Source organism: Mchenga conophoros, linkage group LG16, assembly GCF_057382185.1.
Source record: "Mchenga conophoros isolate Kocher_MC1m ecotype Shallow Benthic linkage group LG16, M_conophoros_male_GT1.1, whole genome shotgun sequence".
Taxonomy (NCBI): Eukaryota; Metazoa; Chordata; class Actinopteri; order Cichliformes; family Cichlidae; genus Mchenga; species Mchenga conophoros.
In genome coordinates, this window is record NC_140541.1 from 39,225,337 (window position 1) to 39,250,851 (window position 25,515).

Here is a 25,515-nt window from a genome sequence, read left to right on the forward strand (position 1 = left end):
CAAGTACATAACCTGTTATGATCCAACCCACCTGTTGCTCTGACTGAATCATCAGTCTCACAGAACTCTCCAGTACCCAGCTGGTTAACTGCTGCCACTCTGAAGCAGTAGGACCGCCCAGCATCTAGGTCTGGAACCTTGAATGATGTCTTATTGCAGTTGGTGGAAACGGTAGACCAAGCCTTCCTCTCAGTGTCACGCTTCTGTACTATGTAGTGGGTAATTTCAAAGCCACCGTCAATCAGAGGAGCATCCCAGTAGATGGAAGCACTATCCTTACATGTGTCCTTCACCATTAGATTAACTGGTGGTCCAGGAGTGTCTGGAAAGATAAAACAACACTTCATACTAATGTTTTTGTTTTTTGTTTTTTTGTAAAATTGAACTAATCAAGAAAATAAGACTAACCATTAGTGACTAATATCAATCTGACTTGACTATAGTCACTGCAAAATATTAATGCATTTGTTTAGTGAAATAACTTCCTGTACTGACCAAAAACTTTGACAACGATGGTATACATCTTCATGCCAGCTAAGCTGTCCAAGCTCAGAATGTATTTGCCAGCATCATATCTGTTCACTTTCTCCACCATCACCATGGTGTCAACATAGGTGGATTTGATGATGATGCCCTGACGGTCTTTAATGTTAGTGTTCATCTTTGCCCAAGTTATCTTGGGAGTGGGACGACCCTTGATGGTGGCATGCAGTCTCATGGTGGCACCAGCACGTAGCTCCAGGCCATCCTTCAGCTTTGCACTCAGTTCTGCCTCAGGAGCAACTGTACAAACACAGAGAGAGAATGATTTCATGAGTATGTTTAAGGAAAGTGTCTGCTTTATACAGGGAGTGCAGAATTATTAGGCAAATGAGTATTTTGTCCACATCATCCTCTTCATGCATGTTGTCTTACTCCAAGCTGTATAGGCTCGAAAGCCTACTACCAATTAAGCATATTAGGTGATGTGCATCTCTGTAATGAGAAGGGGTGTGGTCTAATGACATCAACACCCTATATCAGGTGTGCATAATTATTAGGCAACGTCCTTTCCTTTGGCAAAATGGGTCAAAAGAAGGACTTGACAGGCTCAGAAAAGTCAAAAATAGTGAGATATCTTGCAGAGGGATGCAGCAGTCTCAAAATTGCAAAGCTTCTGAAGCGTGATCATCGAACAATCAAGCGTTTCATTCAAAATAGTCAACAGGGTCGCAAGAAGCGTGTGGAAAAACCAAGGCGCAAAATAACTGCCCATGAACTGAGAAAAGTCAAGCGTGCAGCTGCCAAGATGCCACTTGCCACCAGTTTGGCCATATTTCAGAGCTGCAACATCACTGGAGTGCCCAAAAGCACAAGGTGTGCAATACTCAGAGACATGGCCAAGGTAAGAAAGGCTGAAAGACGACCACCACTGAACAAGACACACAAGCTGAAACGTCAAGACTGGGCCAAGAAATATCTCAAGACTGGTTTTTCTAAGGTTTTATGGACTGATGAAATGAGAGTGAGTCTTGATGGGCCAGATGGATGGGCCCGTGGCTGGATTGGTAAAGGGCAGAGAGCTCCAGTCCCACTCAGACGCCAGCAAGGTGGAGGTGGAGTACTGGTTTGGGCTGGTATCATCAAAGATGAGCTTGTGGGGCCTTTTCGGGTTGAGGATGGAGTCAAGCTCAACTCCCAGTCCTACTGCCAGTTTCTGGAAGACACCTTCTTCAAGCAGTGGTACAGGAAGAAGTCTGCATCCTTCAAGAAAAACATGATTTTCATGCAGGACAATGCTCCATCACACGCGTCCAAGTACTCCACAGCGTGGCTGGTAAGAAAGGGTATAAACAAGAAAAACTAATGACATGGCCACCTTGTTCACCTGATCTGAACCCCATTGAGAACCTGTGGTCCATCATCAAATGTGAGATTTACAAGGAGGGAAAACAGTACACCTCTCTGAACAGTGTCTGGGAGGCTGTGGTTGCTGCTGCACGCAATGTTGATGGTGAACAGATCAAAACACTGACAGAATCCATGGATGGCAGGCTTTTGAGTGTCCTTGCAAAGAAAGGTGGCTATATTGTCAAGGTCTGCGGAGGCAGACCGTGCGGAAAGGTGTGTGGTGGACCCAGGTGCGAACACAAACGAGGATGCGGGAGTGGATTCCAACCAAAACGAGCCTTTTATTATGGCTGAAAAACTCATGGAAAAGAACAACAAAGTAACTGAGGGAAAACCTGAACATAGACTGGGAAACTATGACTCTAATGAGATTTAGACTGCAAAATACAAACTATGGCTGGGATACTATGACAAGGGGTAGGGGAGATAACACAGACGACGCGACACAGACTGTATGAAACACAGAGACTAAATACACATGAGGGATGATCAGGGGAAGTGGCCACACATGGGAACACAGCTGACACACATGAACTTAACGACAGGACAGAAGGAGTGAAACTGAATACACTGACCGTGAATACAGACTTTCAAAGTAAAACAGGAAACATGGAGATTAGACAAGACACATGAACCGGGGAGACGTAGTACAGGGGAGATGACATAACCACACGAAGGGCAAGGGAGACTTAATACACGGGTAGTATGTACAAATGGCTGGACTGCCTTAGTGACCCTAAACAAAGAATAAACATCAAAATAGGCTAAAACACAAAACACTGGGTCGCACGACCCAGGACCATGACATATATTGGTCGCTGATTTGTTTTTGTTTTGTTTTTGAATGTCAGAAATGTATATTTGTGAATGTGGAGATGTTATATTGGTTTCACTGGTAAAAATAAATAATTGAAATGGGTATATATTTGTTTTTTGTTAAGTTGCCTAATAATTATGCACAGTAATAGTCACCTGCACACACAGATATCCCCCTAAAATAGCTAAAACTAAAAACAAACTAAAAACTACTTCCAAAAACATTCAGCTTTGATATTAATGAGTTTTTTGGGTTCATTGAGAACATGGTTGTTGTTCAATAATAAAATTATTCCTCAAAAATACAACTTGCCTAATAATTCTGCACTCCCTGTATAACGTGAAGTCACAAAGTCTGAAATCCTGGTTGTTCTATTTTCATCTGTCTTGGTCATGATCCTCACAACTATGCGTAATCTGCCTTTGTCCAGGAGCAGTTATTTTTATGTTGTACTTAAATTATTTTGTAGATGTACTACTTAATCGTGGCGATCGGGCCTCAAAGAGTTGGGAGTTCGCCTTGTAATCGGAAGGTTGCCGGTTCGAGCCCCGGCTTGGACAGTCTCGGTCGTTGTGTCCTTGGGCAAGACACTTCACCCGTTGCCTACTGGTGGTGGTCAGACGGCCCGGTGGTGCCAGTGTCCGGCAGCCTCGCCTCTGTCAGTGCGACAGTCAGTCAGTGCGCCCCAGGGTGGCTGTGGCTACAATGTAGCTGCCATCACCAGTGTGTGAATGTGTGGATGACTGGTTGTGTAAAGCGCTTTGGGGTCCTTAGGGACTAGAAAAGCGCTATACAAATACAGGCCATTTACCATTTAATCACTGTTTGTCAGAATTAAAATATATGCAACCTGAAAATACATACCAACGATGTCCTTGGCAACATGTTTCCCAGGGACTTCAACTGGTTCACTAAAGCCAATCTTGTTGACAGCAGTGATGCGGCACTGGTATTCTGACTTATGAATGAGGTTTTGAATGACGTAGTGGGTCTCCTGCAGGTTCCTTGGGACATTACAGCGGATCCAGTCTTTGGTGTCTGTCCTCTTGCACTCCACCAAGTATCCAATAATGGGGCTTCCACCATTGTTGGTGGGGGCAGTCCAGGCAAGACTGATGGTGCTGTGGGTGGTGTCAGTCACACTGGGATTCACAACAGGTCCAGGAGGAGCTAAAAAAGAGAAGATTGACCCAGTTTAGGTTATATATACATTTAAGTACATATAAGTTCAAGTAACACAGAAAGATCTATGCAGAGTTATCAGAGCTAATGAAGTTACGACTCACTAATAGGATTCTGTGCAACATTGCCAGAAGAAGGCTCGCTGGGTTTGCTGGGCCCAGCCACGTTGACAGCAATAACTCTAAACTCATACTCGACTCCCTCTGTGAGGCCTGTAACCTCCAGACTTCTTTCTGTCAGTGGCTTGCTATTTAACTTGGTCCAATTCATTTCCTTGGTCTCTTTCTTTTCCAACATGTAACCCAGGATAGTGGACTTTCCATCATCTGCAGGCTCCTTCCAGCTAACGGTCATATGGTCCTTGGTGACATTGGTGATCACTGGGGCTTCACAGGGGCCAGGGACAGCTGGAAGTGACACCAAAGGTACGACTTTAGATGGTATTTTTTTTAAAGGAAATTTTATATATGCCATTCAACATGGAAATGTTATGAAAAGAAGCTCTATATGATAACAGAATATTGTAATGATGTTAAGCTGGTTTGATGTAACTACTTGTCTCCTTATCTCACAGGTTTAGACCTAGTTTAAATTATTGATTGTTACAATTCTCCAATACCATAAATCCTTTCTGTGATATATGAACTCAGACAAAATTCTAGTAATGACTCACTGAATGGGTTCTTGGCGATGACAGGGCCGGTGATAAGAGGGTCTCCAACTCCCCACGTGTTCTCAGCGCGGATTCTGAACTGGTATTCATGACCTTCAATTAACTTTGCCACAGTGAACTCAAGGATGTCACCCTTGATTTTACCTGCAACCTGAGCCCATTCAGGTCTACTGGTTTCACGCTTGTCCAATATATAGTTGGTGACTGGGGCACCACCATCCTTAAGAGGAGGTTCCCAAGACAACTTGATGCTAGTGGCAAACACCTCAACACATTTGTAATTTGCAGGAGGACCAGGTACATCTGAAAAAACCAATCAGCTATTTGTGAAAATCATGTTGAAGTTAATGTAAAATGTAATATTAAACATTCTAACTCCAACTTGGATCTTTAGTTTCAACATATATTTTTTTTCCTCATAGAAAGTTAAAGATCTTACCTAGCACAATGACCTGGATCTCAGCACTCTTGGAGCCACTGGCATTCTCAGCCAAGATGGTGTATGTTCCTGTATGCTCCTTGGTGACACCTGTCATTTCCAGCTGAAAGTGATTTCTTTGGTGGGTAATAACCTGGCCTTCACCTGACTTCAGATTGTCGTCACCTCTCTTCCAGGTCACTCTGGGCATGGGCTTACCGAACACATCAGCCTCCAGGAGGATTGTAGTTCCAGCCTTCACCTTCAAACCCTTCTGCATCCTGGCATTGAGCTCCACCCTTGGAGGAACTATATTTAATGAAAAGGAGGTAAATGAACACTTAGCTCAAAACTGTCGTAGAAAGATGGTGTTATCCTGACTATTATAGTAGGCTGACTAGTTTATCAGGCTATATGGTATTGTCAAAACTTCTAACCATTTTCAGCACACACGAGGACAGGGTCTGTGGGTTCTGAGGGACTGCTCATGTTGACAGCAGTTTTAGCAATAACTCTGAACTGGTACTGCAAGTCTCTCTCCAGGCCAGTAACTGTGTACTCCTCCTTAGGCACATTCTGGCTACTTGTGTTGCAGCGTATCCAAGTGTCTCCTGGTACCCGCAGGGCCTCAACATAGTAACCAATGATCTTGCTACCTCCATCATTCTTAGGACGGGTCCAAACCAGAGTGACTGAGTTCTTGGTTACATCCAGGACTTCAGGTTTACCTGGAGTGTCTGTAGTGCATAACAGATAAATTAGTTTAAATAGAATGAATGACCTATTCTAATCTAATATGAAGCCAGTTATACTTACCAACGGGTGTTCTTGCAGTGAAAAAGTCAGTCTTCTTGCTTGGTTTGCCCTGGCCAGCGCGATTAATAGCTGATACTCTGAAGGTGTATTCCAGGCCCTCGATGAGGCCAGCACATGGGTACTCAGTGCTTCGAACAACAGTGTCATTGGCCTTCACCCACAGCAGACTGTTCCTCTCTTTGCGCTCAATGTAGTAACCCGTGATGGGACTGCCTCCGTCACTCTCTGGCTTATCCCAGGCCACAAACATACAGTCTTTGTTGGTCTTGTTGATGCGGCAGTTAAAGGGTTCACTTGGAACATCTAGTGACAGTAAACAAAGTTAATCTATATTCTGTACTGCAAACCAGTTTTCAATTATATAATTGACCAACTCTAGGCATAAACCTTAATCTCTACCAAGCGGCATATTTAGGTAGACCTACCAAAGGGGAACTTTGCAACCATCCTGTCGGATTGAACGGGGTCTGATACGCCAAAGCGGTTCTCAGCACGGATGCGGAACACATACTCCTTCCCAGGGATAAGCTTTCCCAGCCTGCAATTAGTCTTTGGGCATGTAGAGAGAGCAGTCACCCAGTCGCCTCTACTCACATCACATTTCTCCACCACGTAGTTAGTGATGTTGCTCCCTCCATCCTCCAGAGGTTTATTCCAGGATAAGGAACAAGCATCAGAGTCAATATCGCTGATCTCTACAGGGCCCTCAGGAGGCCCGGGTATATCTGAAATACACACGGTTACAGTTACACCAATCATGTTCTTCATCACATTCATGCTTTCTGTTGCTGAGGTCAAATATGCAAATTCTTTTTTAAAATTTATTATTATTTAGGGGCACTGACCTCTGATGACAATCTTCATGGTCTGGGTCACCTTTGCAGTGCTGTTCTCAGCCACAAGGCTGTACTCTCCAGTGTCAGTCCTTGATACGTCTTTGATGATCAAGACACACAAGTTGCCTGACTGATGCACAGCCAGGCGGCTAGATGGAACCACGGCTTTTTCGCCACGCAGCCACTTGCAGGTTGGGGTCGGTTTTCCTGAAACCACTGCCTCCACTCTAAGCTTGGCTCCAGCTCTAGCACTTGCTGCCTCTGGCATGACAATCTTTGGTTCCACTGGAGGACAGGATGTGAAAAGACATTACTCTGGGATGCAGAAAGCAGCTTCTAATTCAGCACTAATATATATATATATATATATATATATATATATATATATATATATATACACATACATACATACATACATACATACATACACACACACATATATGTGGATTAAAATCACAACAACAGTCACCTCAAGGTGCTTTATAATGTAAAAATACAATATTAGAAAGAATCCCCAAAATCAGATTGACTGAGCACTTATTGACAGAACCAGGCTCACAGAGGGGCAGCCATCAGCCAGGACTGTTTGGGATGACGGAAGGAAGAAGACAGCTGAGTGAAGCAAGACAGCAGACAGAGCCAGAGTTTAAAAATGACTAATGATTAAATTAAATGAAATGATTAAATATAAGAGGGTAAAAATATAAGAAACACACAGTGAGTGAAGAACACCCAGTGCATCATGAGAATCCCCAGCAGCCTACGTCTATTGCAGCATAACTAAGGGAGGATTCAGGGTCACCTGGTCCAGCCCTAACTATATGCTTTAGCAAAAAGGAAAGTTTGAAGCCTAATCTTGAAAGTAGAGATAGTGTCTGTCTCCTGAATCCAAACTGGAAGCTGGTTCCACAGAAGAGGGGCCTGAAAACTGAAGGCTCTGCCTCCCATTCTACTTTTAAATACTCTAGGAACAACAAGTAGGCCTGCAGAGCGAGAGCCAAGTGCTCTAATAGGGTGATATGGTGAGGAGCAGAATTTTAAGTTTGATTCTGAACTTAACAGGATGAGAATGAGAAGAAGCCAGAATGAAAAAAATGTGGTCTCTCTAGTCCTAGTTACTACTCTCCCTGCGGCACTGTGGATCATCTGAAGCCTTTCAGGAACCTTTTAGAGAAACATGAAGTAATAAATGTATGAAAGAAACCAGTCCTAGGGTGAGCCTCACCCCTCAGCCTGAATTTAACAAGCAGTTAAAAAAGTGAAAGGATGGTTGAGTGTTTCTAAATATTGCAAATTGCAACACAAATGGCCACAGTGTGACAAATTATCAATAAAACTAGTGTTTAATTAGACACAACTTACACATCTGTTCCTTGATCTCAACAGGGTCTCTGGTTTCAGTGAACAAGCTGAGACCCATGATGTTTTTGGCAGCCACTCTGAACTTGTACCTCTTGCCCTCCTTCAGTCCACTGATGCTGACTGTCAAACCTTTAACTGTAGTATAAGCGTTCCACACTTCCTTTTCAGGCTCTGGCTTCTCTTCCTCCTCTATAACTGGTGGTGGTGGAGGTGGTGGAGGAGCTTCCTCTCCTTCAGGAACCTGCAGTAAATTATATAATTAATGAGTAGCAAAACTATATGAGAGAATATGCTCGTGTAAAAAACCCCAGCAAAAGTAAATACTATATATGAAACAATTTCACATTTAGAAGAAATCAAAGTTTATTGAAGCTTTTTTGAACAGAATTAGTTTTGTGACATAACAAACCTCCACAGCTGCTGGTGGCTCTGGAGGAGGTTTGACCTCAATGTATTCAATTACATAACCATCAATCTTGGCACCACCGTCCCCTGCAGGCTTCACCCACCCGACCAAAGCACTGTTCTTTGTGATTTCTAGGACTTCAATTTTCTGACAAGGATCTGGCTTGCCTATGAAAACAAAGTAAAACACTTGTGTTCAATTGTTTGCTGTGACTGATGAAACATCATATCTGTGTTTAACGGGTAGCTATCAGTTGTGGCTGGGCTGTTTGTGTTGATGTAATTAAGGCATGATACGTACTGACAGGATCAGAAGCCAGGTAAGAAGTGGGTGTCACTTTGGGAACCCCAGAACCATACTCATTGACAGCTGTGACCCTGAAGTAGTATTCTGTTCCTGGCATCAGATTGGTGACTTTGAATGGAATCTTATCGAGTGCTACTTCGGCCTTGACAGTTGCCCAGGTTTTGCGGTCAATCTCACGCTTCTCAACAATATAATGTGTGACGTCACTGCCACCATTGTTCTCTGGAGGGCTCCAAGACAGCATTGCTGATGTCTGTTTGATGTCTGTAGCTTCCAGATTCATCACGGGTCCAGGAGTGTCTGTTATGATATTTGGATTATTTTATAACTTCACCAAAATAAAAGCATTTTTAATAAACTGTATGGTAGCTGCATGAATTTCTTAATGACCAGGACTTACCCAGAACCTTCACATTGACAAACACAGCTTTCTCTCCAGCAGGATTCTGCAGAGTCAGGCAGTATTTTCCAGATTCATCACGTGTGCTGTTGGGAATGACCAGGAAGGTCATGGTGTCAATGATGTCAACTTTACCCTTCCTGACCACGTTGTCAATACCCATCCTCCTCCAAATCACCTTTGGAGGTGGTCTGCCTCTGATGGTGGCACATAATCTGATGGGACAACCGGCTCTTACGGTTAATCCCTGTTTTAGGTTGGCATCCAAGTCTATCTCGGGTGTCTCTGTTGGAAGAGTAACAGTGGAGTTATCTTTTAATAGCAAGCATAGATCACATTTTATTGTAAATTCACTGTCCTCGAGTCTAAATACATTTTCTGTTACACTTTACGTGAATTATAATTAAATTCAATTACGTCCTCACCTAGAATCTCCCTGGGAATCACGGCGCCTTCCAGATTGCATGGCAGGCTCATGCCCACCTGGTTCTGAGCTGACACTCTGAATTCATACACAAGGTTCTCATCCAGACTTGTGACTGTGAACTCGCATATGATCAGCTGAGCTGCCACGTTGCACCTCTTCCAGCCATCTTCACCTTTCTTAACAGATCCCTTTGCCCTCATCTCCACAACATAACCAATGATGGGAGCTCCGCCATCTGACACCGGCTTGGTCCATCCCAAGGTGACTGTGGATTTGGTGCTGTCCACAACCTTCAAGTTAGTAGGAGGTGCAGGTGGCTCTGTAATAAGAGAAGAACGGTTTGTGTAGCCATTGAGACTTTCTAGACTATCAACATTAAGCAGAATGTAAACATTATTACTAGCAACATACCAACTGCATCCTTAGCAGTGATTGCACGTGAAGCCTTGCTTGGGTTGCTGATGCCAATTTCATTCACCGCCTTCACTCTGTATTGGTATTCATGAAGTGGAAGGAGTCCAGTAACTGTGAAACGAGTTCCAGGAATTGGATCCTTGTTGACAGGAGACCACTTAACAGCATGCTCCTCTTTCTTCTCCAACAGATATCCTGTGATTGGCTTTCCACCATCTTTCTCTGGCTCTGACCACTGAACAGTCATCTCCTCCTTGGCAATCTTGATGACCTCTGGTGCTTCTGGAGCACCAGGTACACTGAACTGCGTTCCAGCAACAATAGCTTCACTCTGTACTGCTGGTCCAGAGCCCATCTTATTCTCGGCTCTAACTCTGAACATATACTCATTACCCTCAATAAGACGAGTTACCTTCGCTTTGTTGGTGATGACAGCATTGGAGTGAACAGACCAGACTCCCCTCTTGGTCTCACATTTCTCAATTATGTAGTTGTAGATATCACAGCCACCATCATCCTCTGGGATTTCCCAGGCCAGATGACACCTGTCATTAGTGATACCGGATATCTTGAGATCCCTGATGGGGCCAGGTCTATCCAGTACAATGACCTTGGCATGAGCAGAGCATGTTCCTGCATTGTTGGAGGCAGTAACAGCATATTTGCCACTGTCAGTGCGCCTTGCTCCAGTAATCAGAAGTTTAGAGAAGTCTGCACCACTTTCGATTTGAAGCCTGGGGCCCTTCTTAATCTCCTCTGTGCTTTCATCCCTGGTCCATTTGATATCAGGCTGGGGTTTGCCCGTCACTGTTGCCTCTATAGGAATGGAGCCTCCTGCTTTCACTATAAGGGTTCCATCCAATTTAATCTTGATCTCAGGGATCACTAACTGTTCCTTAACCATGACTTCAGCTGTGGTAACCCAGTTGCTTTCACCGCCCTCATTCTTAGTCTGAACTCTGAACTGGTAGATCTGGTTTTCGATACATCTGTCGGCCATGAAGTAAGTCTCCTTGATGGCACCCTTGTGAAGCCTCTCCCACTCATCAGCCTCCTTTGGTTTCTTTTCAATATGATAACCCAGATTACGGCTACCACCATCATAATCTGGCTTCTTCCACTTCAGGAAGCAGAAGGTCTTGCCTATCTCAGATATATGGAAGTCAATGGGTTCACCAGGTTTCTCAATGGGATCAACTGCCAATACAGGTGTCTTGGTCTCAGTGGGTGGACCAGTGCCAATCTTGTTCTCTGCGCTGACCCGGAAGAAATATTCACAACTTTCTGTAAGAGGAGCCTTTATCAGACGCTTAGTGCAGTCATTGGAAACCACTGTCCATCCTCGCTGGCTGGGCTGACGACATTCAATAATGTACTGCGTGATCTCAGTTCCTCCATTGTCTTCAGGGTTCTCCCAGGAAACCATGCAGGATTTCTTGGTCACATAAGCCACTTTTATATTCTGGCAAGCTCCCGGTGTGTCTAGGACATTGACAACAATGGCAGCCTGTGCCTGCCCGCTGCTGTTCTTAGCCACAATAGCATATTTACCATAGTCTGATCTGACTGCATCGTTTATGATGAGTTCACACAGTGGGTAGTTGTTGTTCATCTGTGTGCGCTTATCCCTGGCCAAAGCTCTGGCATCCTTGGTCCAAGTGATCTCTGGATCGGGTCTGCCTTTGACTCTAGTGATCAAACTGATAATCTGACCTGCTCTGACTGTCACAGAGTCACGGCATGACACATCAACAACAACTTCAGGTGGTACCAGGATGTCCTTTGCCAAGATAGTCTGAGGTAGCTCCTTGGGTTCACTGTCTCCAACCTTATTGGTGGCTCTGATGCGGAGTCTGTACTCTAGTCCTTCGATGAGGCCTGGAACTCTATAGGCACACATCTTGACAAGGTCTTTGTTGATTCTGTCCCACTGGGCAGTTCCTGACTTCTGAGCCTCAATTACATACCCCAGAATGGGACTACCTCCATCTCTTGTAGGCTTGGTCCAACAGATGTCAGCATGGGACTTACTCCAGTCTTTCAGTTTAAGATTACCAGGGGGGCCAGGTTTGGTGATGGCTCGGGTGGCCTTGATGGGATCAGAGGTAAGCGAGGGCTCACTGATACCAGCAATGTTTTCTGCAAATACTCTGAACTCATAAGTGTTCCCTTCAAATAAGCCAGAGACTCTATATCTGAGGTCGAGAACAGGTGTTTTATTGACACGGATCCACTTTCCTGTCATTTCTCTGCGTTCAACCACATAACCACTGATAGGACTTCCTCCATCATAGTCAGGCAGGCTCCATGACACTGTTACAGCATTCTCTGTTATATCAGAACATTCTGGTAGGCCTGGTGGGCCGGGAGGGTTAAACATGTGTTTGGCAATAGTTGGAGGACTCTCAAGTGGAGCACCGATACCAATCTTGTTCTCCGCACGCACACGGACAATGTACTCACGGCCTTTCTCTAGTCTGGACACCTTGGCTCTGGTCACTGTGCCACTGGAGCTAACCACAGACCAAGGCTCCCATGGTTTTTTCACATCCTTCTTTTCCACCACATAGTTAGTGATAGGTGTTCCACCATCATCCTTTGGGGCTCTCCATTGGATCATCATGTAATCAGGGGTGACTTCCAAAATATTAATGGGTCCAATGGGTGGACCTGGAAGATCCAGGACGGTCACATGAAGGGCAACAGTTTTGCTGCCTGCAGGATTTGACACAGTGAGTATATACTCTCCAGTGTCTGCTCTCTGGCACTCAGGGATACTTAGGGTGGTTGTGGATTCAGCTGACTGAATGTGATAGCGGCCCTCAGATGTGATCTCTTTGCCATCAGTCATCCATTTGGCAGTGGGAAGAGGGATTCCCACCATCTTGGCTGGAAGAGCAATAGTGGTGCCAGCTTTGACAATGAGACCCTCAATAAGCTTTACATCAACTTCAATAGTAGGTGGCACTGAAAGAGAGTAACAGAGCAGAAATATTATAATTATTTCAGGAGAATGTTGAGCATTTACAATACAGCAAAGTTATGCTTCTTACATGTTTTCTCCTGACATGTGACAGGGACACTGGTGTCGGGACGGCTCACGCCAATGGCGTTCTGAGCTTTGACCCTGAAGCGGTAAGTCTTGCCCTCCTCCAGACCTGTGACATGGGTGTGATTGTTGCTTACGGTCTTGAAGGTGACCCAGTCAGTCTGACCCTCTTCTTGGTGCTCCACAATGAAGCCAGTAATTTCACTTCCGCCGGTGCGGTCAGGCCACTCCCATGCCAACCAAACCTCTGTCTTATCTGCATCAGTATGGTGCAGGTTCTTGGGTGGGCCAGGAGGATCTAAAGTATCCAGGAAATAAGAAATTAATTGCTTTTTAATGCTTTTTATTGATGGGATTCAAATGTATAAATTTACAGTTACACTTTTAAAGTTTCACTTTATTCTAGTTTTATTTATTTAGCGCCAAAAACAACATTTGCCTCAAGACACTTTTTATTGTAAGATAAAGACCCTACAATAATGACATGGCATACAACTATCAATTTACCAAAGTAGCTGAAGAATCACTATTTAAAAGTGTGTCAAATTAGACCACGTCACGCAGTAATGACTTTCACTTACAGAGAGGATCGACAGCCTTGATGGGTGTTTTGGTCACTACATAATCACTCCTGCCAAACTGGTTCTCTGCAGCTACCCTGAACAAATACTGGATTCCTTCCATCAGGTACATGGCCATCAGACTCAGTTTCTTATTGGCCGCAGCAACAGGTACCCACTGCTCAGCAGCCACGTTCTTCTTCTGCACGATGTAATGAGAGATGACGGCACCGCCATTGTCCTCTGGAGCCTTCCACGTGAGGTAGGCAGACTCACTGGTCACATCAGAGATTGCCAAGTCCCTGGGAGGAGAAGGCTTGTCTAGCGGAAACAAAAGTTTGTGGTCAAGTAAAACTCAAATATGATCTGAACTCAATAATTCATCGTATTAACAGAGAGTGAATTTACTCAGCACAAGCACAGCAACGGTTGCTGTCTTCTTTCCAGCAGCATTCTCAACAGTGATGGTGTAGTTGCCAGAGTCTGCACGGACGCACTTCGGGATGAAGACTTTGCTGCCAGTGGCAGTAACAGCGACGGTGATGTGAGCAGGAACATCTGCATCGTTCTTCTTCCAGCTGACTGTGGGCGTCGGCACACCTTTGATGGTTGCACTCAGGGTGATGTCAGTGCCCAGCATGGCCAGGTGGTCACGTGCCATGTTGGCATCCAGCAGCAACTCTGGTTCCTCTGTGGAGGCAAATGGAAAAAAGTTTACAGAATTTAGTAAATGTAGGGGGAAAAAGGCAGAAAGCCCTGGCAGCTAAGCAAAAATGCATTCAAATGATAAATCTTTAATACAATTGAAAATATTGTAACATAATTTGTTTATTTTGCACATTTCTATATGTTTCTGTATTTAAAGAATATGTTGTTCAAAAAACTTAAAATACAGAAAAAAAACAAGTGCAACTGATTCTATTACCAAGCCTGTCATGGACTTTAATGGTGTCCTTGACATAAGCAGGATCTGATTTGCCGGCAGCATTGACAGTGAAGATCCTGAATTTGTACTCGTGTCCTTCAGCCAGCCCTGTCACCACATAGTGGAGGTCAGGGCACTGCTCTGGGGTTTCGTTGGCTTGCATCCACTCTACGGCACCAGGTGTCTGGTACTCCACAAGGTATCCAAAGATTCGTCCCCTCCCGTCGTGGCGTGGCATCTTCCACTTCAGGCTGACGGAGTCCTTGGTCTTATCATAGGCCTCGGGGGTCACAGGAGGACTGGGGCGCACTGTGATAAAAAAAAAAAAAAAAATCTGAAACGCTTTCTTAATCCTAGTAGCAAAGATGGGCACCTAAAATATTTGTAACTTTATGGCAGGGACCTTTTATGCACAAGGAACACCTGAGTATAGTACTGTTTTTACAAATATTTAATGTCTTTGACAAACTAACCAATAGGGTCTTTGGCAAGTATGGGCTTGGAGGGGACACTGGGATCTCCAGGTCCGAGCTCATTCTCAGCCATCACCCTGAATTCATACTCGCAGCCCTCCACTAGATCCTGGACTCGATACTGAGTGGCTGGGTACAGTGGGTCTCTGGTGACCCTGGACCACCTCTTGGCTGTGGTCTCTTTTTTCTCCAGGATGTAGTTGGTGATGGGCTTTCCACCATCACGAGGCCGGTTCCACAGCACTAGAGCATTGGTGCCATACACCTCCCTGACTGTTGGCATTTCAGGGGCTTCGGGGACTCCTGCAGGAAGGCAGCAAGAGCAAACAGACACATAGGGAACGACATTTGGTAACTTTGAGCATACCAGTTATTTGCAGATCATTTATCATTTTTCTTTTGCTGTTTTTTTTGGTAAATTCTTCATACGTCTTCCAGTTAAAAAGAACATTTTTTCTCACTGGTAATTTGACACCTCAAACTGGAACAGCAAAAAAAATAGCACTCCATGAACGTACTGAAGAGATCTTTGGCTTTCATCTCCTCAGATTCCAGAGGGTCGCTGATACCGTACATGTTCTCAGCACAGATTCTCATTATATACTCCCTGCCCTCTGTCAGCTTGGGGATCTGAGAAGAAACAACAACATGTAAGCATCTCTCAACTGCAGCAAACCTTTAACAGGACCTCTGAACATCTTGTAGAGCCACATCAGCCTACTTTGCATGTGGTCTTGGTGGTGGCAGATGTTACTGTGGTCCAGGTTTCTCTGTTGATGTCTCTTTTCTCAATTATGTAATTAGAGACATCAACACCACCACTGTCCAAAGGAGGCTTCCAGGAGATCACCATGTATTCCCTGTGAACCTCCTCAAACACCACTGGGCCAACAGGAGGAGTCGGGCGGTCTGGAGGGCAGAAAGAAAAGACAAAGAGAAATGAGTTCTCTGTTGTGTGATCACGCACTCCCTGCATTATTTAGAAAGCTTGTATTTCAGTCTGCTTGAAAGCAGTAAATGTAAAATAAATCAGTCATTTAGCTGCTACGTCTCTTTGAGATCTGTGTTGACGTACCAACAACCGTGATGTTGCAGACTCCCTTCCTGGATCCGGTACTGTTCTCTACAACGACCACGTATCTGCCGCTGTGTTCACGCTCTGCCTTCATCAGGCCCAGCGACATGGTGGTTAGCGTGTTCTTGAACATGATGTGTTTGTCAACTTTCAGCTCCTTGTCGTCACAATACCACGTGATGGATGGAGGTGGTTTACCAGTATAGCGGCCCTGCAGCAGGCAGCTCTCCCCCACGCGGATGATGATCTTATCGCGGAAATCCAGCTCAATGGTGGGCGGCTCTGTGAAAACGGAAAGCATCATTTTTAATATTTAATACATTTAGGATGATCTCGACATTTCTGTTTTCGATTTTGCCTTACTGGGAGTAAGAAACCACACTGGCATGTGGAGTCTGATAAAAAAAAGTAATTTTATTCAAAGTACTTTTTTTTCATTTGTTGTTCCTTCTTGTTGTTATTTTTTCTAATGGATATTTTCTAATACGAGTGATGCTGACCATTGAATTGTCACTGCTTTCAGTAATAATGGTTATACTTAGACTATACTGTTTTTTTTTCACTGCTTCTCCATGTTGGCTTAGTGTTAACATGGTGCAACATGTTGTGTTGCTGTTCATCTCAGGTTGTGTTTACCTAATTTAAAGACCCACTAAGAACATTTTATTATGTAACGTGAAAAAACTTTTATTCTGACTGTATTTTTGGAGCAAACTGTGTAACCTGATGAAGACGATCTGTGAATCCAGAAATGAAATTTCAATTCAATATTATTTTTATATTTATATATTTATTTATAACAGTTTGCTCAGGTTGCTTTATATTGTATATGACAAAGAAGTGGCCTCTCACAGAGATCTTCTGACATGATGTTCCTCATGGAAATCAATCATTTCACTGTTTTTCATTTTTATTTTTTGTTGATGACACTGGCATGTTTTACTGAACCCTGTTCGCTGCCAATAATAATGCAGTTCTAATATGGACAACCGCTTACCCAGCTCGTCCTTGCAGGTGACTGGTTTGGTGCAGAAAGACGGTTTGCTGGGGCCAACCTCATTGACAGCAATGACCCTAAACTCATAGGTGTCACCCTCCCTGAGGCCATCGTAGGTGTATTTCCTGTCCATCAGGTGCTCCTTTGTCAGTCTAGTGAATTTGTCTTTGCCAATCATGCGTGCTTCCAGGATATACATAGTGATCTCTGAGCCACCGTCATACTTGGGCGCCTTCCAAGCAATGCTGATCAAATCTTTGGTGACCTTGGTGACTTCCACCTCCTCTGGTCGGTCAGGAACACCTACAAAACAAACATACAAACATTCTTCACATCTGAAGACAGGAACTCGCTTAGTGATTTAGATTTGTACTCTTGGTTGGATCAGATAACCTTCTTCATTTCTTTAGTGCAGTAAAAGACCTCTAGTGTCCAATGGCCACTATGTTTGTTTAATTAAACTCACTGATGGGTTCCTTGACGACAATCTCAGCTGCAGTCTCCAGAAAGGGTCCAATACCGATGGCATTCTCTGCAGCTACTCTGAAGAAGTAGGCCTTTCCAGGTGTGAGGTCATGAGCCACAGCGTTCTGTCTGCTGGCGGTGTAGGACAGCGACGTCCAGGCTTTGCGCTCAGCCTCACGTTTCTCAATAATGAAGTTGCTTATAGGTGAGCCGCCATCATTCTCAGGGAAGAACCAGTTGATTTTGCAGGAGTCACTGCTCAGGTTCTCTGCAACTAAGGGGATGCCTACTGGCCCGGGAACATCTAAGAAGGACACAATCAAACGTAATAAATACATATTTACAATTTCTGTGGGTTTTAAATGTCCAACAATTCCATTTTAATGAAAACAGTGTGTTACCCAGAACTTCCACTGTGATCTTCTTTGTCTTCTCTCCTCCAGCATTTTTGGCGGTCAGTGTGTACACACCAAGGTGTTTCCTAGTGCAAGGTTTGATGACAAAAGATGAGCTGATGGCTGTGGTCTCCACTTTAGCCTCAGGAGGCAGTGCAGCTCCATCTCTACTCCAGGTGACATCGGGGGATGGCTGGCCTGACACGTAGGCAATGATTCGGATCACGCCGCCAGCGTGGACCACTATTCTTTCTTTCACCGAGGCATCCAAGTCGACCTCAGGCGCAACTGGAAGGAAGAAACTCAGTAGTCTATTCCAAAAGGACTCCATATAGGTCTTTTAAGTCATTGCTGGGAGAACTTTGACTAAATTAGCGGACCGACTTACCAATTCTGTCATTCACTTCGAGAACCTCTGGGACTTCTCCTGGCTCACCATTGCCAGCAGCATTGAAGGCAATCACTCTGAACCTGTATTTACCACCAGTCTTCAGACCAGTGATCACAAACCGGGTGCCACGGATTTCCGTGTCCTTGGCCTAAAAGACATGAAAATGGAGTGGATCTAACAGACAGACGAATGTTTAAATGGTTTATTCTAATAAGACACTAAGGCTTTGTGCTTCATGAGAAGTTGCGGTTTATTCATGTTGGGTTGGGACCTCATGAAATGATTTGGCTTGTTTTGTTTGCTAAGTTTGGCCTCATGATAGATGTGCCAGTCAATGAAGTTATCAGATGTTTGGTTTGTAGAACTGTATTACCTTGACCCAGGCTTCAGTGCCCTCCTCTTTGTGCTCCACCCAATAACCAATGATCTTGGAGCCTCCATCCTTCAGAGGAGGAATCCACTCCAGGTCCACTGTAGACTTTGTCCAGTCAGAAACCTTTGGGGTTGGAGGAGATGGCGGCGCTACAGGAGGAGACAGAGGTGGTTAATATTGTGTCCTTAAAACCTGTATGAATTCTAGTGATTTCAGAGTGTAATTCTTACTGATAGGGTCTCTGGCAAAGATGGGGTCAGTGGGAGGGCTGGCAAGTCCGGGCCCTGCGGCATTGATGGCAGAGACTCGGAATAGATACTGGGATCCCTCAACGAGTCCGCTCACCACAAACGACTCGCCCAGGCCCATGGGACGGATCGGGTCGCGGGTGACACGGGTCCAGCGTTTGCCAGTTGTCTCCTTGCGTTCCAGCCAGTAGCCAGTGATCGGGGACCCCCCATCGTCCTCAGGTTCTTCCCAGTTAACGGTCATGGAGTCCACGGTTACGCTGGTAACTGTCGGCTTTTCAACCTGACCAGGTGCAGCTGCAGGTGCGCAGACACATAGCATCAAAGGTTAGAGGATTAGAAGGCCTGATGCAGGTCGTACCCGTACATCTTTTACATTTTGATCCTCACTTTCACTTTTAAATAAGAACATTTGATTTGATAGTTTCGCATGACTTGTTAAAATCTCACAGCTATTATTGTGCTGATGGTTAAGAATGACTAAAAGATGGATTACTGCTTGGTATGTTTTCTGAGTGTCATCCTCTATTACAAAGCCCTCCTGCTGTCGTTTAGCATAACAATGCAACAGAAGATGTGAAAAGAATTATATTATTGCATGCTGTATATGAAGCTTCCTTAAACGTGACTGACTTTAAATCGACCCATTAATGGTTTCATAGCTTTGTTTGCTGCTGAGAGTCAGATGGTTAAACTCACTGTAGAGATTTCGGGCCACCTCAGGCTCACTGTCCAATGGCTCTCCGACTCCATACTTGTTCTGTGCCATAATGCGGAACACGTACTCATGTCCTTTCATCAAGTTCTCCACTGTCCAGATCCGCTCTTTCGGCTCACTGGTGACAGGCACCCAAGTCTTTCTGTTGGCCACCCGCCTCCAGATGACGTAGTTCGTGACTTTGGAGCCACCATCGTCCTTCGGCGGCAGCCAGGAAAGCGTGATCTTCTCAGCTCCAATCTCCTCAAACTTAATGGGAGCAGAGGGAGGACCGGGACGGCCTGCAGGCACACAAAATCAAGACTCAAATAATGCTGTGGAAATTATTCTGGTGAACGATAACTGTAATTCCAGCAATTTACTCAACCACACCGACTATCATGAAAATAAATAATTAATATGAAAGTTAAAATAAAACATGAGATATTTTAGATATATTTGCGGTGTGTTTTGTGATTGTACCGAGCACGTTGAGCCTCATCTCCTTGGAGGCCTTGCCAAGGCTGTTGGAAGCCACCAGCGTGTACAGGCCTGTGTCGGGACGTTTGCCCTGCTGGATGAGCAGTGTGCAGCTGTCGTCCGAAACAATCTTATTTATATGCTCGTCGTACTGAACCTCCACCTTCGCGTCGGACTTGTGGGGCGGAGCCTTGTACCAGGTGAGTGTAGGGAATGGACAGCCACGAATTTGGGCCACAATGCTAATGTCGGAGCCCTGCTCCACCTCCATGAACTCATTCAGCTCGATGGATGGAGCACCTGGAGGACGAAATAAAGGATTTGACAGTTATTTGCTTTTTAATTGCATTTTGGCAGCTTGTCTTTCTAGGTGGAAATCTAATACTGACGAAAGTAAATATGGGCAATACTCAAGGTAATGTCCATAAAATATTGGGCTTTGTTTATTTTATGAAAGGTACTGATAGTCATTACATACTGCTGTTGGGACACTGTAACTTGAGGTTAAAAAGGACATAATTTACAAACAGAACATCCAGCTCTGCATCCATCACATTTCACAGGTTAGCACCCATAAAATGACAAATATGACTAAAGTACTGAAGTGTACTGTTACTACACAGTGTAACTGCATATGTGCAGAGGTGCACGTTGTTAGGTATTTTAGTACCATGGTAGCATTTACTGGATATTGTTTTATAGTGACATTATACAGGAAAACTCTGTCATTCAATAAGGCCCCTTTGTTTTAGTTATTTTTCTCTTTGACCCAAGAATTGATGTGTGAGAATCACAGGCTGGTACAAGGTTGAAATACCACAGAGATCACTCCCTCAGCTACATTAGTTTCTTAATCTTTTAGACGCCTGTTGAAGGCCAAATGGTTTGTTTCAGATTTCACTAATGAAAGAACTCTTTGTTTTGTGCCTTGAAAATATGTCGCTGAGATAATCACAATTGTAGCTGAATTGATAAACTACACAAAGGATGCTTCTTCACCCAAGGGCAGGAAGACGCTCCCTTATCTTGGTCTGTACTGGTTTAAACTGATAATCTGCTGTCTCATGAATTTTACCCTCTATATAAACTGTTGTACTTGTGAATAAAGTTGAGTCACTTTGGGAAGACAATCTAAAGCAGTCTCTGTTTTCTTGTTCTCCCAAGCTGCTCCCGAGCTCGTACTAACACGCTGAATGGCATGCTTGAATATTACTTGAGAATATATTTGACTGTGTTACAGACTAAGGGACATTCTCTGCTGATAGACGTCCACGCCTCGAAGGAAGTCGATCCACGGATTAGGCCCTGGAAACCGTTTCCTTCACACGTTATGTAGGGTTTTAAGTGACAATATAAGGAGCTGTTGAACGGACTCAATACTGAACTGAAAATCAAACTCTGCAGCTCCACTGCCCATTTTATTAAATTTCTCTTACAGCTCTGGTCCTGGATGATGATTGGTCCAGCAGTAGATGAAGGTCGGCTGGGTCCGACTTCATTGTAAGCCATCACCCTGAACTCATACTCATCTCCCTCTGTAAGGTCCTCCACTTTAAAGCTGGTGGTGTCCACATCTCTCCTGTTGCACCTGGATGTAGCACAACATGGAGTTACAGCCAAAGCCAACACAACAGCAGCTCGAAAAGGTAAAGATGAGTCTCTATTGGCTTACAAAGAAAAAAAAAATCTTCCGGACCTGGGGCGCCTCTGTCAGTGCGCCCCAGGGCAGCTGTGGCTACAATGTAGCTTGCCATCGCCAGTGTGTGAATGTGTGTGTGAATGGGTGGATGACTGAATGTAGTGTGAAGCGCTTTGGGGTCCTTAGGGACTAGAAAAGCGCTATACAAATGCAGGCCATTTACCATTTAACAGATTTAGGTCTGTAGTCAGAAAGTCAGAGTAAGTCCATACCACATGTTCTCAAATCGAGTCTCAGCAGAAACCAAGAGAGCAGATGTGTGAAGTTTTACCTCCTCCAGGACTCCTTCTGGGTGCCACTGCTGTCCCAGCAGAGGAGATCCACGCTGTAGTGGGTTACAGGTGAACCACCATCGTTCTTTGGAGCCTTCCAGGTCAGAGTTACTGTGCCCTTCCTGACGCTCTGGATCTTCAACCTTGTTGGAGGATCGGGAGGATCTGCAGACATTACAGACTGGTGTCAGATCACAAGCAGCCACGATGTACATAACACTTGTTTCATCAGGAGTAATGCTGCTGCTGATGAATGTCATTTCTGTCGTGATTTGATCAAATTCAGGATATACCCTTTTCTTCTATGATATAGTGCTCAAGATTTATTTTATTGATTTCAGTTGTGTCTGAAAAGTTAGTCTTGTTATCACATAACTAGTGTGTGGGTTAAAATTGAGTTTAGAGTCAGTCTAAACCAGGGGTGCCAAACTCAAATACACAGTGGGCCAAAATTCAAAACTGGAACAAAGTCGCGGGCTGACGTTAATATTTATTGAAATATATTTAATCCTCCAGATATAAGAATGAATCTTTTCTTTTGGACTCAAACACGCTTTGCTGAAAAACTGAATATGGAACAAGCAAAGCTTAATACTAAACAATATATATATTAGCTGTATGATACCAGCAGGCCAGCTCTGATAGTAATTTGGCATAGCTTCGTGGGCCAAATGTAAGTAGGCTGCCAGAGTTTGACACCTATGGTCTACACTATAAAATCAAATTACAGTGTACAGAAGCAATATTAATTTGTTCAGCAACACTTTGTTAGATGTTTGTTAAGGTCACATTGCTGTGAATAGTGTGCTTTTTCTGTGTATGTCTGACAGTATCATCTGCACATGCTCTGAACATTACGATACAAAAGTAGAAAACAGATAAGATAGTTTGGTTTATATTGGATTTGCACACTGTGTACAAACGGTAAGGTATTATGCTATACTAAAGGTTTCTGTGTATAAAACCCATCTGTTTAGATGAGCCAGAGCAGGAAACAATAGATGATAATAAAAATCGAACGTACGGATTGGATCTCTGGCCTTGGTCCTTTGAATGCTTGCGATGTAGGGGCCAAACCCAAAGCGGTTCTCAGCACGTACACGGAAAAAGTACTCCTGGCCTTCATTCAGATCTGGCACCACCAGAGACTGAGCAGCGCAGGCCGGGTTTACCTGGAAGAACAAGATCAGCGTCAAATACATGGGAGCAAAACAGTGTATAGCTTAATGTGCGTTATTCTGCAGGCTGTACCTTGGTCCATGCTTTTCCCTCTGCTGTTTTCTTTTCAATAAAGTAGCTCTTAACCCTCTCTCCTCCATCACACTCTGGGGGTTTCCAGGTGAGTCTGCATGTTCCCCTGGTCACGTCACTAATCTTCAGGTCTCTGGGAGGTCCGGGCAGGTCTGCCGGGTAACAATCAGTCAAAGACAGAGAGACTCAATGTTTTTTGGCATATTTTAAACTGCTAATTGGACATAATTAACTTAATTAACATATCCTTCTTTAATTTGTATATTTACTTCTATTGTAGTCATTACACACTTTGTAGCACCCTGCCAGGTGTGTCAGTGTGAAAAGCCTTACCGAGGACGCTGACTCTGACTTTGACCACTCTGTGTCCAGCAGGGCTCTCTGCGTTGATAATGTATCTGCCACTGTGGTTTAGTTTGCAGGCTGGGATCACAATCACTGAGGTTGTGTCGGTGGAATGGATCTGCGACAAGAATTTCACCCTCTCCTTAACACATTCAGCACTAACTTGGCTGAGCCATAATTCAGATTGCAAACCATAAAAACAGTAAAGTTTTTGTCTTCTAAGATTATCAGGGCTGAATAATCTTTCAAACCCTTCTTTAGAGGAATGAGCTGAATATATTTTAAAATATTAAAATATGTCATTTGGACAGAATATATGGACGTCTGACCTCTGAGTCAATCGGCAGAGTGTGTAGATCGTTCTTTTTCTCAGTCTCAGCCGTTCCATCGAAAGTCCAGGTGACTTTGGGGACGGGTCGGCCGGTGATGGTGGCAGGAATCTTAATGGTCGTTCCTGCTCTACAGTTTAGCAGGTCGTGAGCAGTCACATCGAGAGTCACCGTTGGCTCAACTGGAGAGAAAAAACATCGGAGGAATACATGCCTTCCTTGAGTTCATGACACACATGGCACACTGTCCTGTTTGATCCTGTCCTTAATGTAAGCTCTGCTTTTAAATCGGTATTGAATTATGCTGCACAAATCAGAATGAGAATATTAAACCTCTGGTGAAAATGAAAACATGTCTGTTATGTCCAGGTCTGTATTAAACAGAGGTTCTTATCTGTGTTTGTATCTCTTACTCAGGATGTCCTGAACCAGGATGTCACCAGTCCTAGCAGGCTCTGAGTTTCCAGCAGAGTTCACCGCGTAAATCTTGAACTTGCACTTCTTGCCTTCCTTCAGGTCAGGTACAGTGATTTCAGTGGAGGGGTGGAGCTTATCAGCAGGATTCACTCTCCTCCAATCAGGAGAGCCCTCCTCATGAACCTCTATAATGTAACCCTTGATTGGGCTCCCGCCATCTTTGTCCGGTGGGGTCCAGGTTAGAGTGACGCTGTTCTTGGTCTTGTCTTTAATTTCAGGATTTCCAGGTATGCTTGGAGGGTCTACGGAAGAAGAACGGAGGGGTCAGGCTGTCTAACTTGACTTTTTTATTTTACCTAATAATCCAATGTGCACATTTTGAACCTGAAGTGCTGTCTATCACCTAGAATGGTTTCGTGTGAGTTACCTAGTCTTGGAGATTTTAGCCATTGGTGTGTCTGCGTCCTTTCATTATTACAGAATGAAAGGGGAACTTTGGTTTTACTCATATGAAATCATCTAAATTAGAGCGCAAAAAAATAACCCAAAAATATAAAGCAGTGTTTTTATCCAAATCTCTGTCTTCCAGTCTAAATCTGAATCATGGATTAACAAAGCTGCTCTGGGGTCACTCACTGCATGGATCCACAGCAAAGCGGCACTCTGTGGCCTCGCTGGGCGGTCCAACACCAGCAGCATTGCAGGCTGAAATCCTGAACTGGTACTCTGTTCCTTCTATGAGCTTCAGCACGGTGTACTGCAGGCCTTTCACTGCCGGTTTGGTGACTGGAGCTCGGTTGACACGACCCCAGTACACAGCACCACGTTCCCTCTTCTCCAGCCAATATCCCTGGATGGTGGAACCACCGTTGTCCAGAGGGGGATCCCAAGTCACGGTCATTGTGGTCGCTGTAGCAGCAATAATTTTTGCATTACGTGGAGGTCCAGGAAGACCAAATGGATCCCGCAGCTGGACTTTCTCTGAGTCGCAGCCATCACTGATGCCATATTTGTTTTCAGCTTTGATCCTGAACTGGTAGCTACCATTCAAGTCCAGTTTGTACACCTGAAGAAGCAGGACACATTTTGTTCTTGATCAGGCATTAAGGATGAATAGCTGTTTGTGT

At 44.4% G+C, this 25,515-nt stretch overlaps 1 protein-coding gene across 1 annotated transcript in view; it reads right to left on the minus strand.

The window, feature by feature from the left end:
* LOC146557337 (titin-like) overlaps window positions 1-25,515 on the minus strand; it is a 178,885-nt gene that overhangs the window by 49,089 nt on the left and 104,281 nt on the right. Inside the window, exons 155-194 of the mRNA XM_085248349.1 lie at window positions 25,025-25,454; window positions 24,385-24,690; window positions 23,972-24,153; window positions 23,631-23,760; window positions 23,298-23,449; window positions 23,071-23,218; window positions 22,046-22,211; window positions 21,512-21,663; window positions 20,079-20,375; window positions 19,598-19,897; window positions 18,881-19,195; window positions 18,651-18,799; window positions 18,275-18,425; window positions 17,893-18,174; window positions 17,493-17,795; window positions 17,027-17,329; window positions 16,030-16,311; window positions 15,676-15,863; window positions 15,473-15,584; window positions 14,955-15,257; window positions 14,482-14,790; window positions 13,965-14,246; window positions 13,578-13,877; window positions 13,001-13,294; window positions 9,945-12,914; window positions 9,532-9,852; window positions 9,107-9,391; window positions 8,701-9,006; window positions 8,404-8,567; window positions 7,995-8,235; window positions 6,642-6,917; window positions 6,222-6,521; window positions 5,797-6,099; window positions 5,418-5,717; window positions 5,002-5,289; window positions 4,563-4,865; window positions 3,994-4,296; window positions 3,572-3,877; window positions 496-783; window positions 32-322 (exon numbers count right to left, since the gene is read on the minus strand). Coding sequence (XP_085104475.1) covers window positions 32-322; window positions 496-783; window positions 3,572-3,877; window positions 3,994-4,296; window positions 4,563-4,865; window positions 5,002-5,289; window positions 5,418-5,717; window positions 5,797-6,099; window positions 6,222-6,521; window positions 6,642-6,917; window positions 7,995-8,235; window positions 8,404-8,567; window positions 8,701-9,006; window positions 9,107-9,391; window positions 9,532-9,852; window positions 9,945-12,914; window positions 13,001-13,294; window positions 13,578-13,877; window positions 13,965-14,246; window positions 14,482-14,790; window positions 14,955-15,257; window positions 15,473-15,584; window positions 15,676-15,863; window positions 16,030-16,311; window positions 17,027-17,329; window positions 17,493-17,795; window positions 17,893-18,174; window positions 18,275-18,425; window positions 18,651-18,799; window positions 18,881-19,195; window positions 19,598-19,897; window positions 20,079-20,375; window positions 21,512-21,663; window positions 22,046-22,211; window positions 23,071-23,218; window positions 23,298-23,449; window positions 23,631-23,760; window positions 23,972-24,153; window positions 24,385-24,690; window positions 25,025-25,454 — 13,081 coding nt within the window. The remainder of the gene's footprint in view (window positions 1-31; window positions 323-495; window positions 784-3,571; window positions 3,878-3,993; window positions 4,297-4,562; window positions 4,866-5,001; window positions 5,290-5,417; window positions 5,718-5,796; window positions 6,100-6,221; window positions 6,522-6,641; window positions 6,918-7,994; window positions 8,236-8,403; window positions 8,568-8,700; window positions 9,007-9,106; window positions 9,392-9,531; window positions 9,853-9,944; window positions 12,915-13,000; window positions 13,295-13,577; window positions 13,878-13,964; window positions 14,247-14,481; window positions 14,791-14,954; window positions 15,258-15,472; window positions 15,585-15,675; window positions 15,864-16,029; window positions 16,312-17,026; window positions 17,330-17,492; window positions 17,796-17,892; window positions 18,175-18,274; window positions 18,426-18,650; window positions 18,800-18,880; window positions 19,196-19,597; window positions 19,898-20,078; window positions 20,376-21,511; window positions 21,664-22,045; window positions 22,212-23,070; window positions 23,219-23,297; window positions 23,450-23,630; window positions 23,761-23,971; window positions 24,154-24,384; window positions 24,691-25,024; window positions 25,455-25,515) is intronic.